At 43.3% G+C, this 13931-nt stretch overlaps 1 protein-coding gene across 1 annotated transcript in view; it reads left to right on the plus strand.

The window, feature by feature from the left end:
- LOC144828803 (kinesin-like protein KIF20A) overlaps window positions 1–13931 on the plus strand; it is a 412946-nt gene that overhangs the window by 395952 nt on the left and 3063 nt on the right. Inside the window, exon 18 of the mRNA XM_078687291.1 lies at window positions 3584–3715. Within this exon, the coding sequence (XP_078543417.1) occupies window positions 3584–3715 (132 nt within the window). The remainder of the gene's footprint in view (window positions 1–3583; window positions 3716–13931) is intronic.

Genomic DNA, 13931 nt, shown 5'->3' on the forward strand with positions numbered 1-13931 from the left:
CGTGCTAAGCCTTCGTTGGGTATTTGGAGTAGTTTGTGCTTAGGCCTTCATAACTGTTTGTCGACATAAGCTATCCACATTAATTATACATCCTTTTTTCCCGCATCCTGGGGATTCTAAAGGTACCAAGGGTTTCTTGATTTCCCTGGAAGGCACCAAGAATATAGCAAAAATATAGGTAATTTTTTACGAAAAATAGAAAAAAGGGCTCTGGATATAAGTGTCTGTTTTTTTTCATGAAATGGCATCAACAAAGAGTTTGATGTGCTAAAGTCACCATCTTTCCAGCTTTCAGCAACATGCAGAGATGAATCTAAAAATACATTTTTACCACAGTTTTGAAATTTTTCAACCTACTTCCAGTTTGTGGTGCAAACCAGTGTGAAACTGACGGCTGGTCTATGAAGACATATATTTCTGAAAAGTAGACAAAACACTAAATTCAGCAAGGGGTCATATGTGTAGATCCCTCAAGGTTTTCCCAAATAAACTGTTGAAATAAAGAAATATTGAAAATGAGTAGGAAAAAACAGCCATTTGGGACCATGTTTTCATCTCTAACTTTTTGTCATCAATGGCCGATTTACAAAATCAATGTACCATTAAGTTTGCTAGACCCTTTTGGTTGTGGAGACATATAAGGGTTTGTAGGCTCTCCAAGAACCCAAGGTACCCAAAGCCAGCAACTGAACTGCATCGTACAATGGTTTTTCATTGTGTACTGAGTATATACATATAGTGAAATCTGTTGAGTGAACAATAGGTATCAAGGTAACCTGTATAATTATCTGAAATGAGCACAAGATCTGGAGTTTAGGCCCAGTGTTTTTTTGTACATCTCTGAATTTGTGGGCACCTGTATGAGCATATGATGAGGGTTCTCTTCAAAATATCTTCTTTTCTACACACTAATCTACCTACAGAAGAAATTCTCCCACATGTCTTCTGATAACAATGTTACCTCACTTGAGCGGGTAGGCTTAGAGCCTTAACAGGAGACTGCCCAAAATGCAACTTACATACATCACATGCAAGTGTAGTGCCTGGGTGAATGGGTGAGTGCTAGTGCAGTGCCAGGGTGAATGAATTGAGTACAAGTGCAGTGCCTTGGTGAATGAATAAGTACAAGTGCAGTGCCTGGTTAACTGTGGGTGTTGGGCCCTAGCTCAGCCAGCACCTAGGTAACCCCAGCAAACCTGTACAATTTTTAAAACTAGACACCTAGGGGACTCCTGGAAGGGGTGACTTGGGTTGCTCTCACAGGGTTATTTTACATAGAATCCATTGCATACCCCAAACTACGAATAAACACATTTTCCTCACGTTTCTATGACTGAAAGTTCTGGAATCTGCGGGGACCCACAAAAATCCTTCCACCCAGCATTCCCCTAAGTCGTCTTATAAAAATGGTACCTCACTTGTGTGGGTAGGCCTATTGCTCACAAGAGGAAACAGCCCAAAATGCAATGTGGAGGCATTAACATTTCCTCTCACAAAAATGATCTGATTTGGTAGCAGCTTTTTTTGGCCAGGATTGACTGTGACTGAGGGAGACCTACCAAACCTGTACATTTCTGAAACCTAGATACCCAGGGGATTAAAGGGTGGTATTCCTTGTGTGGATCACCCAAAGTTTTCTTACCCACAATGCCCTATAAACCTCTAAGTTTGCCTAAAATTACATGGTTTCCTTGCATTTCTGTGACGTAAACTTCTGGAATCAAGAGGAAATCACAAAATTCCTACCACCCAGTGTTCCCCCACTTGTTCTGATAAAAATGCTACCTCACTTGCGTGGCTAGGCCTAGGGCATATGACAGGCAAACATCAAACCAAGGAAACCAAAGGATCCCACTTATAAACCTCTGTTAACTTTGCCCTCTTGGAGCTACTTGTACATCCAGTATTCATAGCACCACGTTAGGACCCACAATGTGTAAAATTATTTTCATTGCTTGTATACATTAACCCAAGTGAGGGTCTCATTGGATGGCTGTTTAAAAAATAGTATCTGCTATGTTATACTTTGCTCTGTATGCCCTTTAAATTCACCACACAACACAACTTTCAACCTTGGAATCTTTTTCAGAGCATTCTTCTGTGTGGTTATATCTTGCCTCAGCTAATGCAGTTTGTTAATCAAAGCATCCTACTTCAGGCGTCCATATTGTTTCAGCCCAAGATGTTACTTCATTATGAAATTTTCTTTCTTGGCCAAATGGGAGCTCTGCACACACAGTTGCCCAACAATTGCCAAGAACTTCATATAGTACAAACCCCAGTATATGGAATTTGCCACTGCTTGTTCATGATGGGTATACAGCATTTTCATCTTAGTCTTGCCCTGCCCACCTTTCCCACCTCTGCATGTGTTTTGTTTCGAAATCACTCAATCAACATCTACCTTTGCCATTCATCAGGAATTGGGGCAGGGTTACATCACGGATCTCTTGAGTTTAGCCCCGCTACTGTGTTGGCTGAAAACCTGGCTTAATCCAGAGTTGACCTTGAACCATCAGATCCTGCGGGATTGTGTCAAACTGGGCAAAGCTAGTAAAATCAAGTGGTTGTTGTATGTCAAGTGTATGCTTTTTAAAATAGGGCGGCCATAATTATTTGAAACCCCGGAAAGGATCTGTAAGGAAGACGTGAAGTGGGTCAAAATGAATTTTATGAACACACTGATGATGGAACGGGAAGAATTGGAGCAACAGAAACCTTCAGTGAGGGTTCATTTCCTGACTAAAACTACTTTGTTCATTGAACCCTACCTGAAAATTGTGACTAAGCCTCTCCACCGCTGGCTCCTGACTAGGTTCCGTTTTAATCTGGTTCACTTCTCATTGGGTGACCTTCCGGGGTGGTGCAAACCAGAGGATGTGGATCCATGTCAATGCGATAATTTTACTACACATGACACTATTCATTTTATGATGATCTGCGATTTTTATAATGATATCCGCAGGAAGTTTTTAATCCCTTTATTGATTGGAAAGGGCTTTCTAAAAGTTAGACCTCCGATACTTTATCTTCAAATGCTGAGTAACCCCTGGGATATTTTTAATATTGCTTGTTTTCTTGTTGCTGCTGTAGGAATCAAGAAAAAAAGATGCCCTCGTCTAAACAGTGTATACATTTTATTGTTAATATTCTATGGATTTTTTTTAACTTTGAGATATTTGGCTCCTTTTAAATAGACACAAACTATTGTATTATATATATCGCTCATATGCTTGGAATGTGTTTTTTGCATTTTGTACTTTGTACTTTTATGATTTTAAATAATCAAATAAAGTGGATTGAACACTATGATTGGATAGCTCTATCTTCGTTCATTGATTATTTGGTAGAAAGCACACCTATCTCTAGTATTGACCCCGCGAGGGTGCCTTGTACGATATATAATTTTAACACTTCCCTAACTATTCACATAGGTGACTTCTGTACTGATGTTTCTTAGTTCTATTCTTATGATACATAACATGTTCATCTGCTTCCTACAATGTTTAGTCATTCAAAAAATATTTTGTTTTAGATATGAAAATCTAAAACAATGTTTTCAATTTTTTTGCTTTGGGAGTAGCAAGTGAATTTTTTGAGACTTCAGATGAAGAAAACGGAAAAGGAGAGGGATGAAGCCCTTAGAAAACTGAAAGAGGAAAACCAAGCCATGCAGGAAGAAATCCAGTCAGCAAAGCATTTGCTAGAGCTCAAGGTATGTCCAACATCTGAATATTTTGGGCTGCATCATGGGAAGTGCTTTATTTGGTTTGTTGCACTGTTGCACAATGTAAAACTGTACATTGCAACAGCACTCTGCAAGCATGTATATGCCCTTCGTTTACAGGATCATAATGAGAATTCGGATAGACAGTATTTTTTATAAATATTTTTTTTATAAAAGATCGCAAAAATATGAATTCATTTATTATTCATCATTGAGATGCAGCTATTTTAAAACTTCATATTTTCTAAACGAACGGACAATACAAGTAGAGCATCTGAATGTACATGCATGTACTGGTGTGCTATGCATAGTTATTGGCGGGTGTCTACGTAATCCATAGAGTTACTTGAAATGTGCATTCCTACATCATGCATTTGAGTATAAACTTGAAAACATTAAATCTCTCCTCACCATTTTAAGCTTATTGATAAGGGTAATGAACTCTGTTTTCGTAAAATGTTAAAATCTCACCTATTTGTCTAATTGAATAATAAAATTAGGAATCATTTATCGGTCTGTTCAGTGGCTGTACACTCTGAGAGGCATCTTGTTCTCCAAGTCTGATCATTCATTCATTAATTCCTATGATATATTGGCAAAGACTTGTTATGCTAGAAAAAGGTGGCTCTATTGAATTTCCAACAAAAGGAATGTCCATTCTGTGGTAAATAACATCATGGGGGATGCAGGTGTGGATCTCTTGTAATAAATGCTCTGTCCAAGTATGAAGCATGCCAGCCTCATCATCTAGGAACAGGGATTTTTGTCAAAACCTGGTGGCAGAAGCTTCTCCAGAAACAATAAAAAATGCAATCTTGCTTCCATGCAGTGTTACTCCACCAACCATCAAAAAAAAATAGTGAAAGAAGTTATTTCACCATTTAACACAACATCACTACTTCACATGTGAGGCACCATAATTTTTTTCTGCTTTGTGAATGTTCTTAACTCGCCCTTCCGTTCATTATATGGGCGGCTCATCCATATGAGTGTGGGGGAGTTGACCCCCTTCTGCAAGCCACTAAACCCCAGACTCCATATCTCGAAACGTTTGATTTCCTTTAGGGGCGGGGCTATGGAGAAAAGTGGTGATTGATTGAGGCTGTATTAAAGAACTGCCCATGTCAGAGTGGCCGTATTTTTGCCCATGGCCAGCATGATGTGCTCCGCTCTGACTTTTATAATCAACGCTATGTGGGAGTTGAAAGAGCTTCAACACAGCCCCATCAGTCTCTGACAGTACGTTGTGTTTCCATAACCCAGCCAATCCTGGCAGTGCTTTCATGCTGTTTGGCATTAAATGCAGCATGACAGCATTGCTTGGATTGGCTGGAATGCTATTACCCAGTATGCACAGCATTGCCTGGCAGTGCGAGTCCAGAGGATCAGATCGTCGAGGTAAGGATATTTTTCTTTATGTTCATGCATTTTAAATGAAGGTATATTTGCAATGCAAAGGTAATCGGTTCATATTCTATATAAATAAAAGATATCCATAAATAGAATGTGCCCAATCAACTTTGCAATGCAAATTTGATCATGTTAGTACTTTAGGAAATGTTTTAACTTTTATGTGCCGCATGTGCCACCCCACTTTTAAAAGTCTCCGGCCACCGCTGGTTCATTACTCTGTAGCTTCTCATCTAGGTTCATGCTATCTGAATACTATTGCATACCTCTTCCTTTCAAAAGCACCCTCAAAGTCTTGAGTTGTGGACGTATTCTCAAAATGGTTCAAAGTGGAATTACACAGTAACTGGGTAGTGGAAACTGGCAGGGGATTATGTTTCCTTTGTTGCCCTTAAGGCAAAGTGTCCCCATAGACTTTGCCACCTAGGCAACTCACATCAGGTGAGAACACATGCCAAAGTGAACATTGAAGATTTTCACCTGCAAATATCCACACAGAAGATAACGCTCTATATCCAAAAAGGTGTAATATAAAAGGTTTCTTTTTTTGCTAAGAACACTATTTTATTCAGTGGGCTTTCTTAATCCCCAAGAGAATCGACGGCCTCTGGTCATTGTAGAACTGTTGAACATATTTTCAAGAACAGTTAAATTTAAGATGGTGAGTGAGGATTGAGGTTGGATGATGTTTATTAACCTCCAAAACACTCAGAGCTTCACTACTTTAACACAACAATTACTAGAATTTATCACATTTATTTCAGCTATTCATGATAGGCAATTTGGGTCCAAAATTATTGACATCAGGGAGGACATGCTAGCATCCTTCAGCCCTGTTGATCAGAGATTTTAAGCCGGCTTGATCTGTCTGTGGCCAATTGCACCATGGTTGTGAAAACTTTAATGGAGCTCTGGTAGAAATGGGCAGGATTCTTTGAATGGTTTTCCAGTGCTGAGGTGTTCTTGTCAGACCGTAGCTAACAAATGATAGTTGGCTGTTATGCGCTTTGAAGTCCATCATAACCACATCTCTGCTTGCTACTTTCCCCTCCTGTGCTGGACAGCAACGAAAACGGGTGTGGTCATGACGAGCTGAGCTAGTCATGAGCACCTGAGAGGTATATGCCATGACGAGCTGAGCTCGTCATGAGCATGGAAGGGGTTAAGGAAGGTAACCTTAGGAACACACATCTCCCCTTTCGTTTAACCTGTACATCAGACAGCACAGTTCACCTGACAACTAGGCTTGGGAGAATGTTAATTACTCTGGAATTATCTGGGTAATTCACAAAATTTCACTTTATACTTTTGTGAAATTCCTGAAAATACAGCATTATACATCGGCACATAATTATGCCACGTTTGTGGCAAATAATTAGCATGGGAACAGCACTAACAACCACAATGTTAGTGGTTGTCGTTTGCTGTACTTGTGTTTTTGCCATCATTTTTTCCATAGGATGAGCCTTCGAGTCCAAAATGAACAACAGGATGCATTTTGTTCTATAAAATACAACTAAATGCTGGATTTGCATTTAGCTCAATTGCATGTAATTTTTTGAAATTTCACTAAACTATGTGAAAGCAAATTATAGGTATTTCACAGAGTCCTCAGTTCCAGATCTGTGCTTCTTATATCCAGATTCATATTTGTAGTGCTATGTGAGTTAGAAATCACAAAACCCTTTTGGTTCCTGATGGACTCCGTCAAACTGTGATGTAAGTGTTCAAGCGGACTGAAGTGAATGGAGGTTTAAAATGTTGGGTTCGCTGTTACATGCAGACAAATAAAGATGTGTTATACTTAGCTCCGTGTGTGGCATAATCATTAGCGGGTACCCTGGTTTAGGCCGACCATACAACTGGTGACAAGATGGAGGATAAGTAACTTGAAGATTAACAGTGCTCTCCCAGAGATTTTGCTGTGGTCCAGCAAACTACTCGTGCTTGACACTTGTGTCTCCATCGATGTGTCGAATTGATGCTTAGCGTATGTGGAGTCAAAGAACAATTCCAGCCTGTGGAAAGCATTTGAAAATAAAAAAAGCTTCACTGAGAAGTCTACACATTGTTGGCCAAGAACCGTCTGGGAAAGCCGTAAAGAGGGATACTGCGCTACTTACTACACAACCTAAAGCTATGCATCATACGGGTAATAATGCTAAAAGCGGATACAACCAGGTTTTGACAAAGCCGCGAATAGCGACAGCAAATTGCAACATAAGGAAGCATTGAGCTGCAGAGATCAACTGTACAGACAGTACAAAGAGATACCTAAAAGTAAAGTGATTCAGATACAAGAAACCGCCATCTGCTTACCAGAACTGCGTAAAGAGAACCATCATACCATAGCGTTGGAGGAAATGTTACAAGAAGTGCCCAGGCTTGTGTTTATGGAGCCGTCCATATGCGAAACGCCACACAATCACACCTTCACAGCTGGCGAGTGGGGCTAAGAACAACTCCAGAGGTCTTTGAAGATCAAAGTTGAGAGCGGTGATCAAAAAAGTGAAAGGTTGTTTTCCTAATGGAAACCAAGAAAGAGGCCACGTTTCCTGTAATTAGCAAAGATGACCCCAAGGCCAGCACTTCCCAAGGCCTCAGAGATGGTTTGCATAAACTTGATCACCATGAACACTACTTTCTACACTGGTAAGTTCCACAAATGATTACAATGCCACTGCCTATCTGACACCACCAACACCATTCCATACCACCAAAAAGCTGAATATTGGCGACAAATGGACTGCTTGGATAGACATTTGATGAATTCATTGATGCGCTAGAAGAAACAGATAACAAGAAGATTATCAAATACCCAAGGAATTAGCTGGTGAAGTTGAAAAAAGAAGTTGTTAGAAATTGGGTTACTGGTTAGCTAGGTATGCACCTAAGCCAGGCAGAAACCAACACTCTAGTCAGGGCAAGTAAGTTACACACAAAAGATAGCCTGTGTTCAGCCCTGGTCGCTTGGCGCAGAGCAGTCCGGTTATCATCAGAGGCAATGTGTAAAGCATTTGCGCAACACACTCAAACAGAAACACAATGAATACACCACAAAAGAGACTCCACACAGGATTATATAAATATATAGTATATATTCTACATAGATCATAAACAAAACGACATGAATTATAAATACTGTGTATACTGTGCCAATCATGAGTCAGTACTCATTCTCCTGACAATGCAAGAATCAAAATGACATACATCCTAATATCAGGGCAAGAAATGCAGCAGTTAGGTTAGATCAAGAAAACGTTTGAATCACCGTATATACCCATCAAAACATAGGGTGCAGCGCCTCTGCACTCCTTTTAAACTTGATGAATATTAGGCCCCAAACATTGGGCATAGCAGCACCTGTGTGCCTATTACAGGGAATATGATAATGTTTTTAGAGGCAGTTTTCCCCACGGCAAACTGTTTCTACTCAGGGGTGGCCTCCATCGAGGTCTAACCCTGTCATGCCCCTTGGAAAGGATAAGATGTCTCCAAAGTATGTCCTCCCAGGTAAATGGGGAACACCAACTGTAGGACCACAAACCATGGGGTCCCCCGCAGTCCACATATAAAACGTAGCTGACAGTGAGCGGAGCAGTCACAACCTGATGGTGCCTGTTTGAGTATAGAGCTGCGGGGGCTGTTTGACCTGAAGGGGTTGCAGCAATGGGCAGTTGCAGCAATGGACCGTTACAGCAATGGGCAGGGTCAGCTGGTTCCCAGAGACTGAGACGGCCCAAGTAGCACCAGCTGAAGCGTTGCCTGTGCTGAAGTCTCATGTCGTAGTGCAGCTCAGGGTCTCGCCTTGATTGCCTGCATCTGGGCTAGAGCTGGGGAGAACCTCTTCCAAAGACCTCGGCCAACTGGGGCTCTGCCACAATTCAGGCCAACGGGTGCACTGCCACAACTCAGGGTTTCCTCATAGGCAAAACAATCATGCAACACCCTAGCCCAGCAGGTGATCGGGCCGCGCAGACCTCCTGCACTCAGGGACCCTGTCTGTCACGACGCGGGCCATCCTGATAAACTTCCTTTGGCGTGATCATGCACAGCTCACAACCCCTGATGCCCTCCCATGTGGCGTCACCAGAGTTCTTTCGCACCTCTCTTGCTGGGGAAATCCACAAGACAAACTCCCCTTGGCAGAGCAGTGTGGAAGCTCAAAAACAAGTACTTCACTCAATCCCCAGTCAAGGGAAGTGCTGCTCTTAATAGACAAAAAGGTGAAGCGCAAGTCGCACAGAAAAGCCAGGAGCAGTACACAGGGCTCACCACATGCTGAGCTCCTGGGAAAACACTTGCGGGCACACAGGAAGCAGCAGGCAGGCCAGCACATGAAGGTCATTAGCAGAGTGGATGTCCCTCCAGCAGCCCAACAGGCTGCAGGCCAGCACAACAAATTAGGTAGTCCCAATGGTGGTTCCTCCTGGCAGCACAACAGTCCTCTGGTACAGTATGTAGAGCTAAAAGCATCTGGTTACAAGTCCCACACAGTGTCTAAAATCATGGGGGTCACAGCACTTGTACTTGTACTCCAACACGTCTTTGTATAAGGGGGAACCTAAAAAGAAACCTTAGAAGTGCCTTTCCAACTCAGCACTGGCTCCTGACATCAGTGGAGGGTAAACCAGCCCTTTGTGTGAGAGCAGGGCACAACCTATACATATGTAAAGTGTGAATGCCTCTCTATATCCTCCCAGACCAGGAAGACCATATGAATGCAGATGTGAACCTGTCGCACCCAACCCTTCTTGTGTGATTGCTGTCTGGAAAAGATGCCTAAAGTGTAGCTGTCACCCAGGACTAGACGTGGATTGGAGTAAGGTTGCAAAGCACAAAGAGTCATAAGCACAGCGAAATGCCCACTTTCTAAAAGTAAAATGTACAGATGATGGACAGAACAAATCAAATTTTCACCCCAAGTCACAGATTTGGGTTAAATCTATTGTTTTTTTGCTCACCACATCATTCCAGTTTGCACCCAGCCATAAGCAAATCAGTCTTGACCCAGCTCCCCATGGGAACGATCCAGCCCAAATACCAGGCCAGGTCCTCCCTGGACCGGAAAGAAGCATCCTGGGACCGGTTTCGGCTATCGCCCCTAATCAGCTAGGCTAGCTTGAATCCTGTGACATAGTGAGCAAAGGACCCACGTCTGGGCATACCTTAGCCGGGTTTACTAGTTTTCAGAAATGTCTAGGGTTGGTAGCTCTCTTTGGATGCAGACTGACTCCTGCCAGGATCTGACTGAGAGACAAATGGTTCCGGGCACCAAAATAAAAATGCTCTCCATTAGTTAGACATGTAGCAAAAAAAGTGATACTATCAGGGAAATCAGCAGTAAAGTCCAGCCAACCAGGCCATCAAATTGGCCCTCAACTGCTGAAAAAAAAACAGGCCCACAAACTCATCTCAGACCAGCCCACTGAGCACTACCTATTTGCCCTATGGGCCAGTCCAACCTAGACCCCAGCAACAAATACCACAGGCAAACACCATTTTAAAAGTCTATCTTATTCAAACATCAGTTTCTTTTAACATTATTATGCTTTTGGGAATTTCCTAGTCAATTGCATAGGCCATCCACACATGGGGTGTGCAGCTTTTATTGGCAAGTGTGAGAAAACAGAATTGTAGGACATGTTGCACAAAAAACTAATTTTGAAAACACATCCTTATAATAACCTGGAATTATGGGAAACCAAAAATCTGGAGTGCTAATGTTAATATTGAACAAATTGTTACCAATGTTTAAAGATACATTCATATGTAAGAAAGAAATCACATCTCTATTATCGAATTCACCTGTCATGTACTCTTCATCAACAGTGACGTGGTCAGGCAGGCGCTGAGACCTAGGCCGGAGGTTACTGATTGACAGGTGGGGTGGCACTTAGCCGGCAAACAAAAGCACAAAAAATCCCTCATGTTAGTGCAGCGACACCACAATGGCCCAGGGAGATTTGCCCCAATAAAGCACAATTGTCGGAGGGAAGCGCGCGTTCACAAAATCACAATAAAGTCAGATGCCACATGACGTTAGGAATACATAGCCAATCAGGACACAGTACAAGCAGTGATCACGCGCCACTCATGCCGGACATCTAGGCACATAGCCCCCTGACCCCCATTGTCTTCATGCAAGGTCGAGGCCCACCTGCATTTGTCATCAGGGGCCTTGTTTATCACTCCAAAGTTAAAGCCTGCATTCATTTACCAAAAAAGGATCGACAGAAGCACTTTCTGATACCGAAAGAGAATTATAAAACCGTGTTCAGATTGATTGTACTTTGAGACAGTCCTCAGACCTGCTACTGTAACTGTGCTCCCTGCCGAGATGTTTAATTAAACCAACTGTTCCTGTTTTGCCAAATGCCTTGTGTCTTTTGTTTTTCTAAAGGTAAATTCATATTCGAGCAACAGTATGAATCGCCTCATCACAAAACTCTGGTTCCTATGTACATTTGAACAGTGCTTAACTTTCATTCATACCCATTTATATTCATTAGATGCCTCCTTATGGCCTGAAGCATGGTTTGTATGCAATGAAAATAATTGTAAGCTGCTGCTTGGTTGATTGTTCAGGTTATTGTTTCAGAAAAACGGTTGAAAACTATTTATCTTTCATCAGTAGAGTCTGGCTTAACACAAGTTTGCTACATTTTGGCTATTTCTTAAGGCCACTCCGGGGAAAACCACACACCAAGGATGCCTTTACAATTCACCACATATTGGGGAACAGGGCATAGATTTGGCCTGGATATTTTTTGTGTGAAAACAATAAGCCTTGAGCACGACCTGTCCAAAATACCAGTGGCGTAACAAAACATGAGGGGGCCCCCCTGCAAAGTGCATGGAGGGGCCCCCCTCCGGCCTCACTCAGGAGCTTTTAGGCCAGGTCACTGACCTGAAGGGGACCCTTGGAGCTCGGCTCCTCTGCACTGCAGAGGCAGCGGGGTCCTTGTTATGCCACTGCCACAATAGCAATGTCGGGGTCTGAATTTTCATCTTAACCTCCATCTTGTTTGCCAACTGGCTAGAACCACATATCTGCCCTTTCCTCCTTGGTGGAGTGGAGGAACGTTCTATTCTGGCCTCCAGAAAGGACATCTCCTGGTCCTGTGAGACCTCACCTCATGGCTGGAGAGTTCTGACTGTCCTAGGAGACCTCAGGCTATGGCTGGAGTCTCCTGATGGTCTTTGGAGACCTCAGTTTATGGTTGGAGTCTCCTGATAGTCCTGGGATACCTCAGCTTATATCTGGAGTGTCCTGGTGGTCCTGGGAGACCTCAGCTTATATCTGGAGTCTCCTGGTGGTCCTGGGAGACCTCAGGTTACGGCTGGAGTCTCCTGATAGTCCTGGGATACCTCAGCTTATATCTGGGGTCTCCTGGTGGTCCTGGGAGACCTCAGCTTATATCTGGAGTCTCCTGGTGGTCCTGGGAGACCTCAGGTTACGGCTGGAGTCTCCTGGTGGTCCTGGGAGACCTCAGGTTGTGGCTGGAGTCTCCTGATAGTCCTGGGATACCTCAGCTTATATCTGGAGTCTCCTGGTGGTCCTGGGAGACCTCAGTTTATGGCTGGAGTCTCCTGATGGTCCTGGGAGACCTCAGTTTATGGCTGGAGTCTCCTGATAGTCCTGGAATACCTCAGCTTATATCTGGAGTCTCCTGGTGGTCCTGGGAGACCTCAGGTTGCGGCTGGAGTCTCCTGATGGTCCTGGGAGACCTCAGTTTATGGCTGGAGTCTCCTGATGGCGCAGCTCTTACATGTCCACATGACGTGGTCTCTGTGAATTTGCATTAATTGAACAAGCCATTCATTCTGCTGCTCCCTTACTAGGCCTTCATCTTTGTCTCTCGTCACTTATTTGTGGCAGAGACACTCTCCCAAGTGCTTTTTAGATTGCATCTCTTCAGCTCTGAACCTCTCAAAAGAGACATTTCATTTATTAGAGGGATTGCAATCTCCCAATATTTGTTCAGGTACTCTCTAAAAGTCTCAACAACTTTGCCAAGGTCTGGCACTTTCTTTTTAAGATTAAAGAAATATTTGAAAACATCTGGACTGAAATAATGCCTACACCCAACAACCTTTCTTTAAGATCTTACCACCTGTACCTCCTTTGCACCTGTTGATGCAACCAACCTTGATACCGTACCTCCTGTGCACCTGTTGATGCAACCAACCTTGATGCCTCCCTTGCAGGCTGCGCCCACAGGACACCCTTCAGATTCTGCCCGGAGAAGATAAAGGAGTTCTGTTTCTGCTTCTCAAGACCCCCTTGTTGCAATTGTTGAGTCTTCCTTTAGGACAGGGCACCTTCCTCACTGCCTGGAAAACTTCCATTGTGAATCCCCTCCTGAAAAAGGTTTGCTGCACCACCTGGATATTAATAACTTCAGTCCAATCTCTCTCACCATTCTGGATCAGTTAACTGAAACACTACTTTTCCATTTGCGGGAGAAAACAATATTTATACCCTTCTCAACTGGATTTGCAGTTTGGCTGGAAATACTTGAGAGTTCCTGGAAAGCTCCACAGCCCCCTGCAAGCATGGCCCAGAAGTTAGATCTATCACTGAAGGCAGATGCCAGTACCCATATCTCAGCCCTGCGGCCTGTGTGAAGCCCTTGGCTGACTGACTGTCTCCTGTGTGGAACAAGCTGCACCTGCCTGCTCCTGTCAGATCCTGACTGCTTCTGTCTGCCCCTGCCTACTCCTCCCTTTCCCCGCCTGCTCCTGTCTGCTCCTGCCTGTTCCTGTCAGACCCGGCCTGTGCTGCCTGCTC

Source organism: Lissotriton helveticus, chromosome 4_1 (genome assembly GCF_964261635.1).
Source record: "Lissotriton helveticus chromosome 4_1, aLisHel1.1, whole genome shotgun sequence".
In the NCBI taxonomy this organism is placed as follows: domain Eukaryota; kingdom Metazoa; phylum Chordata; class Amphibia; order Caudata; family Salamandridae; genus Lissotriton; species Lissotriton helveticus.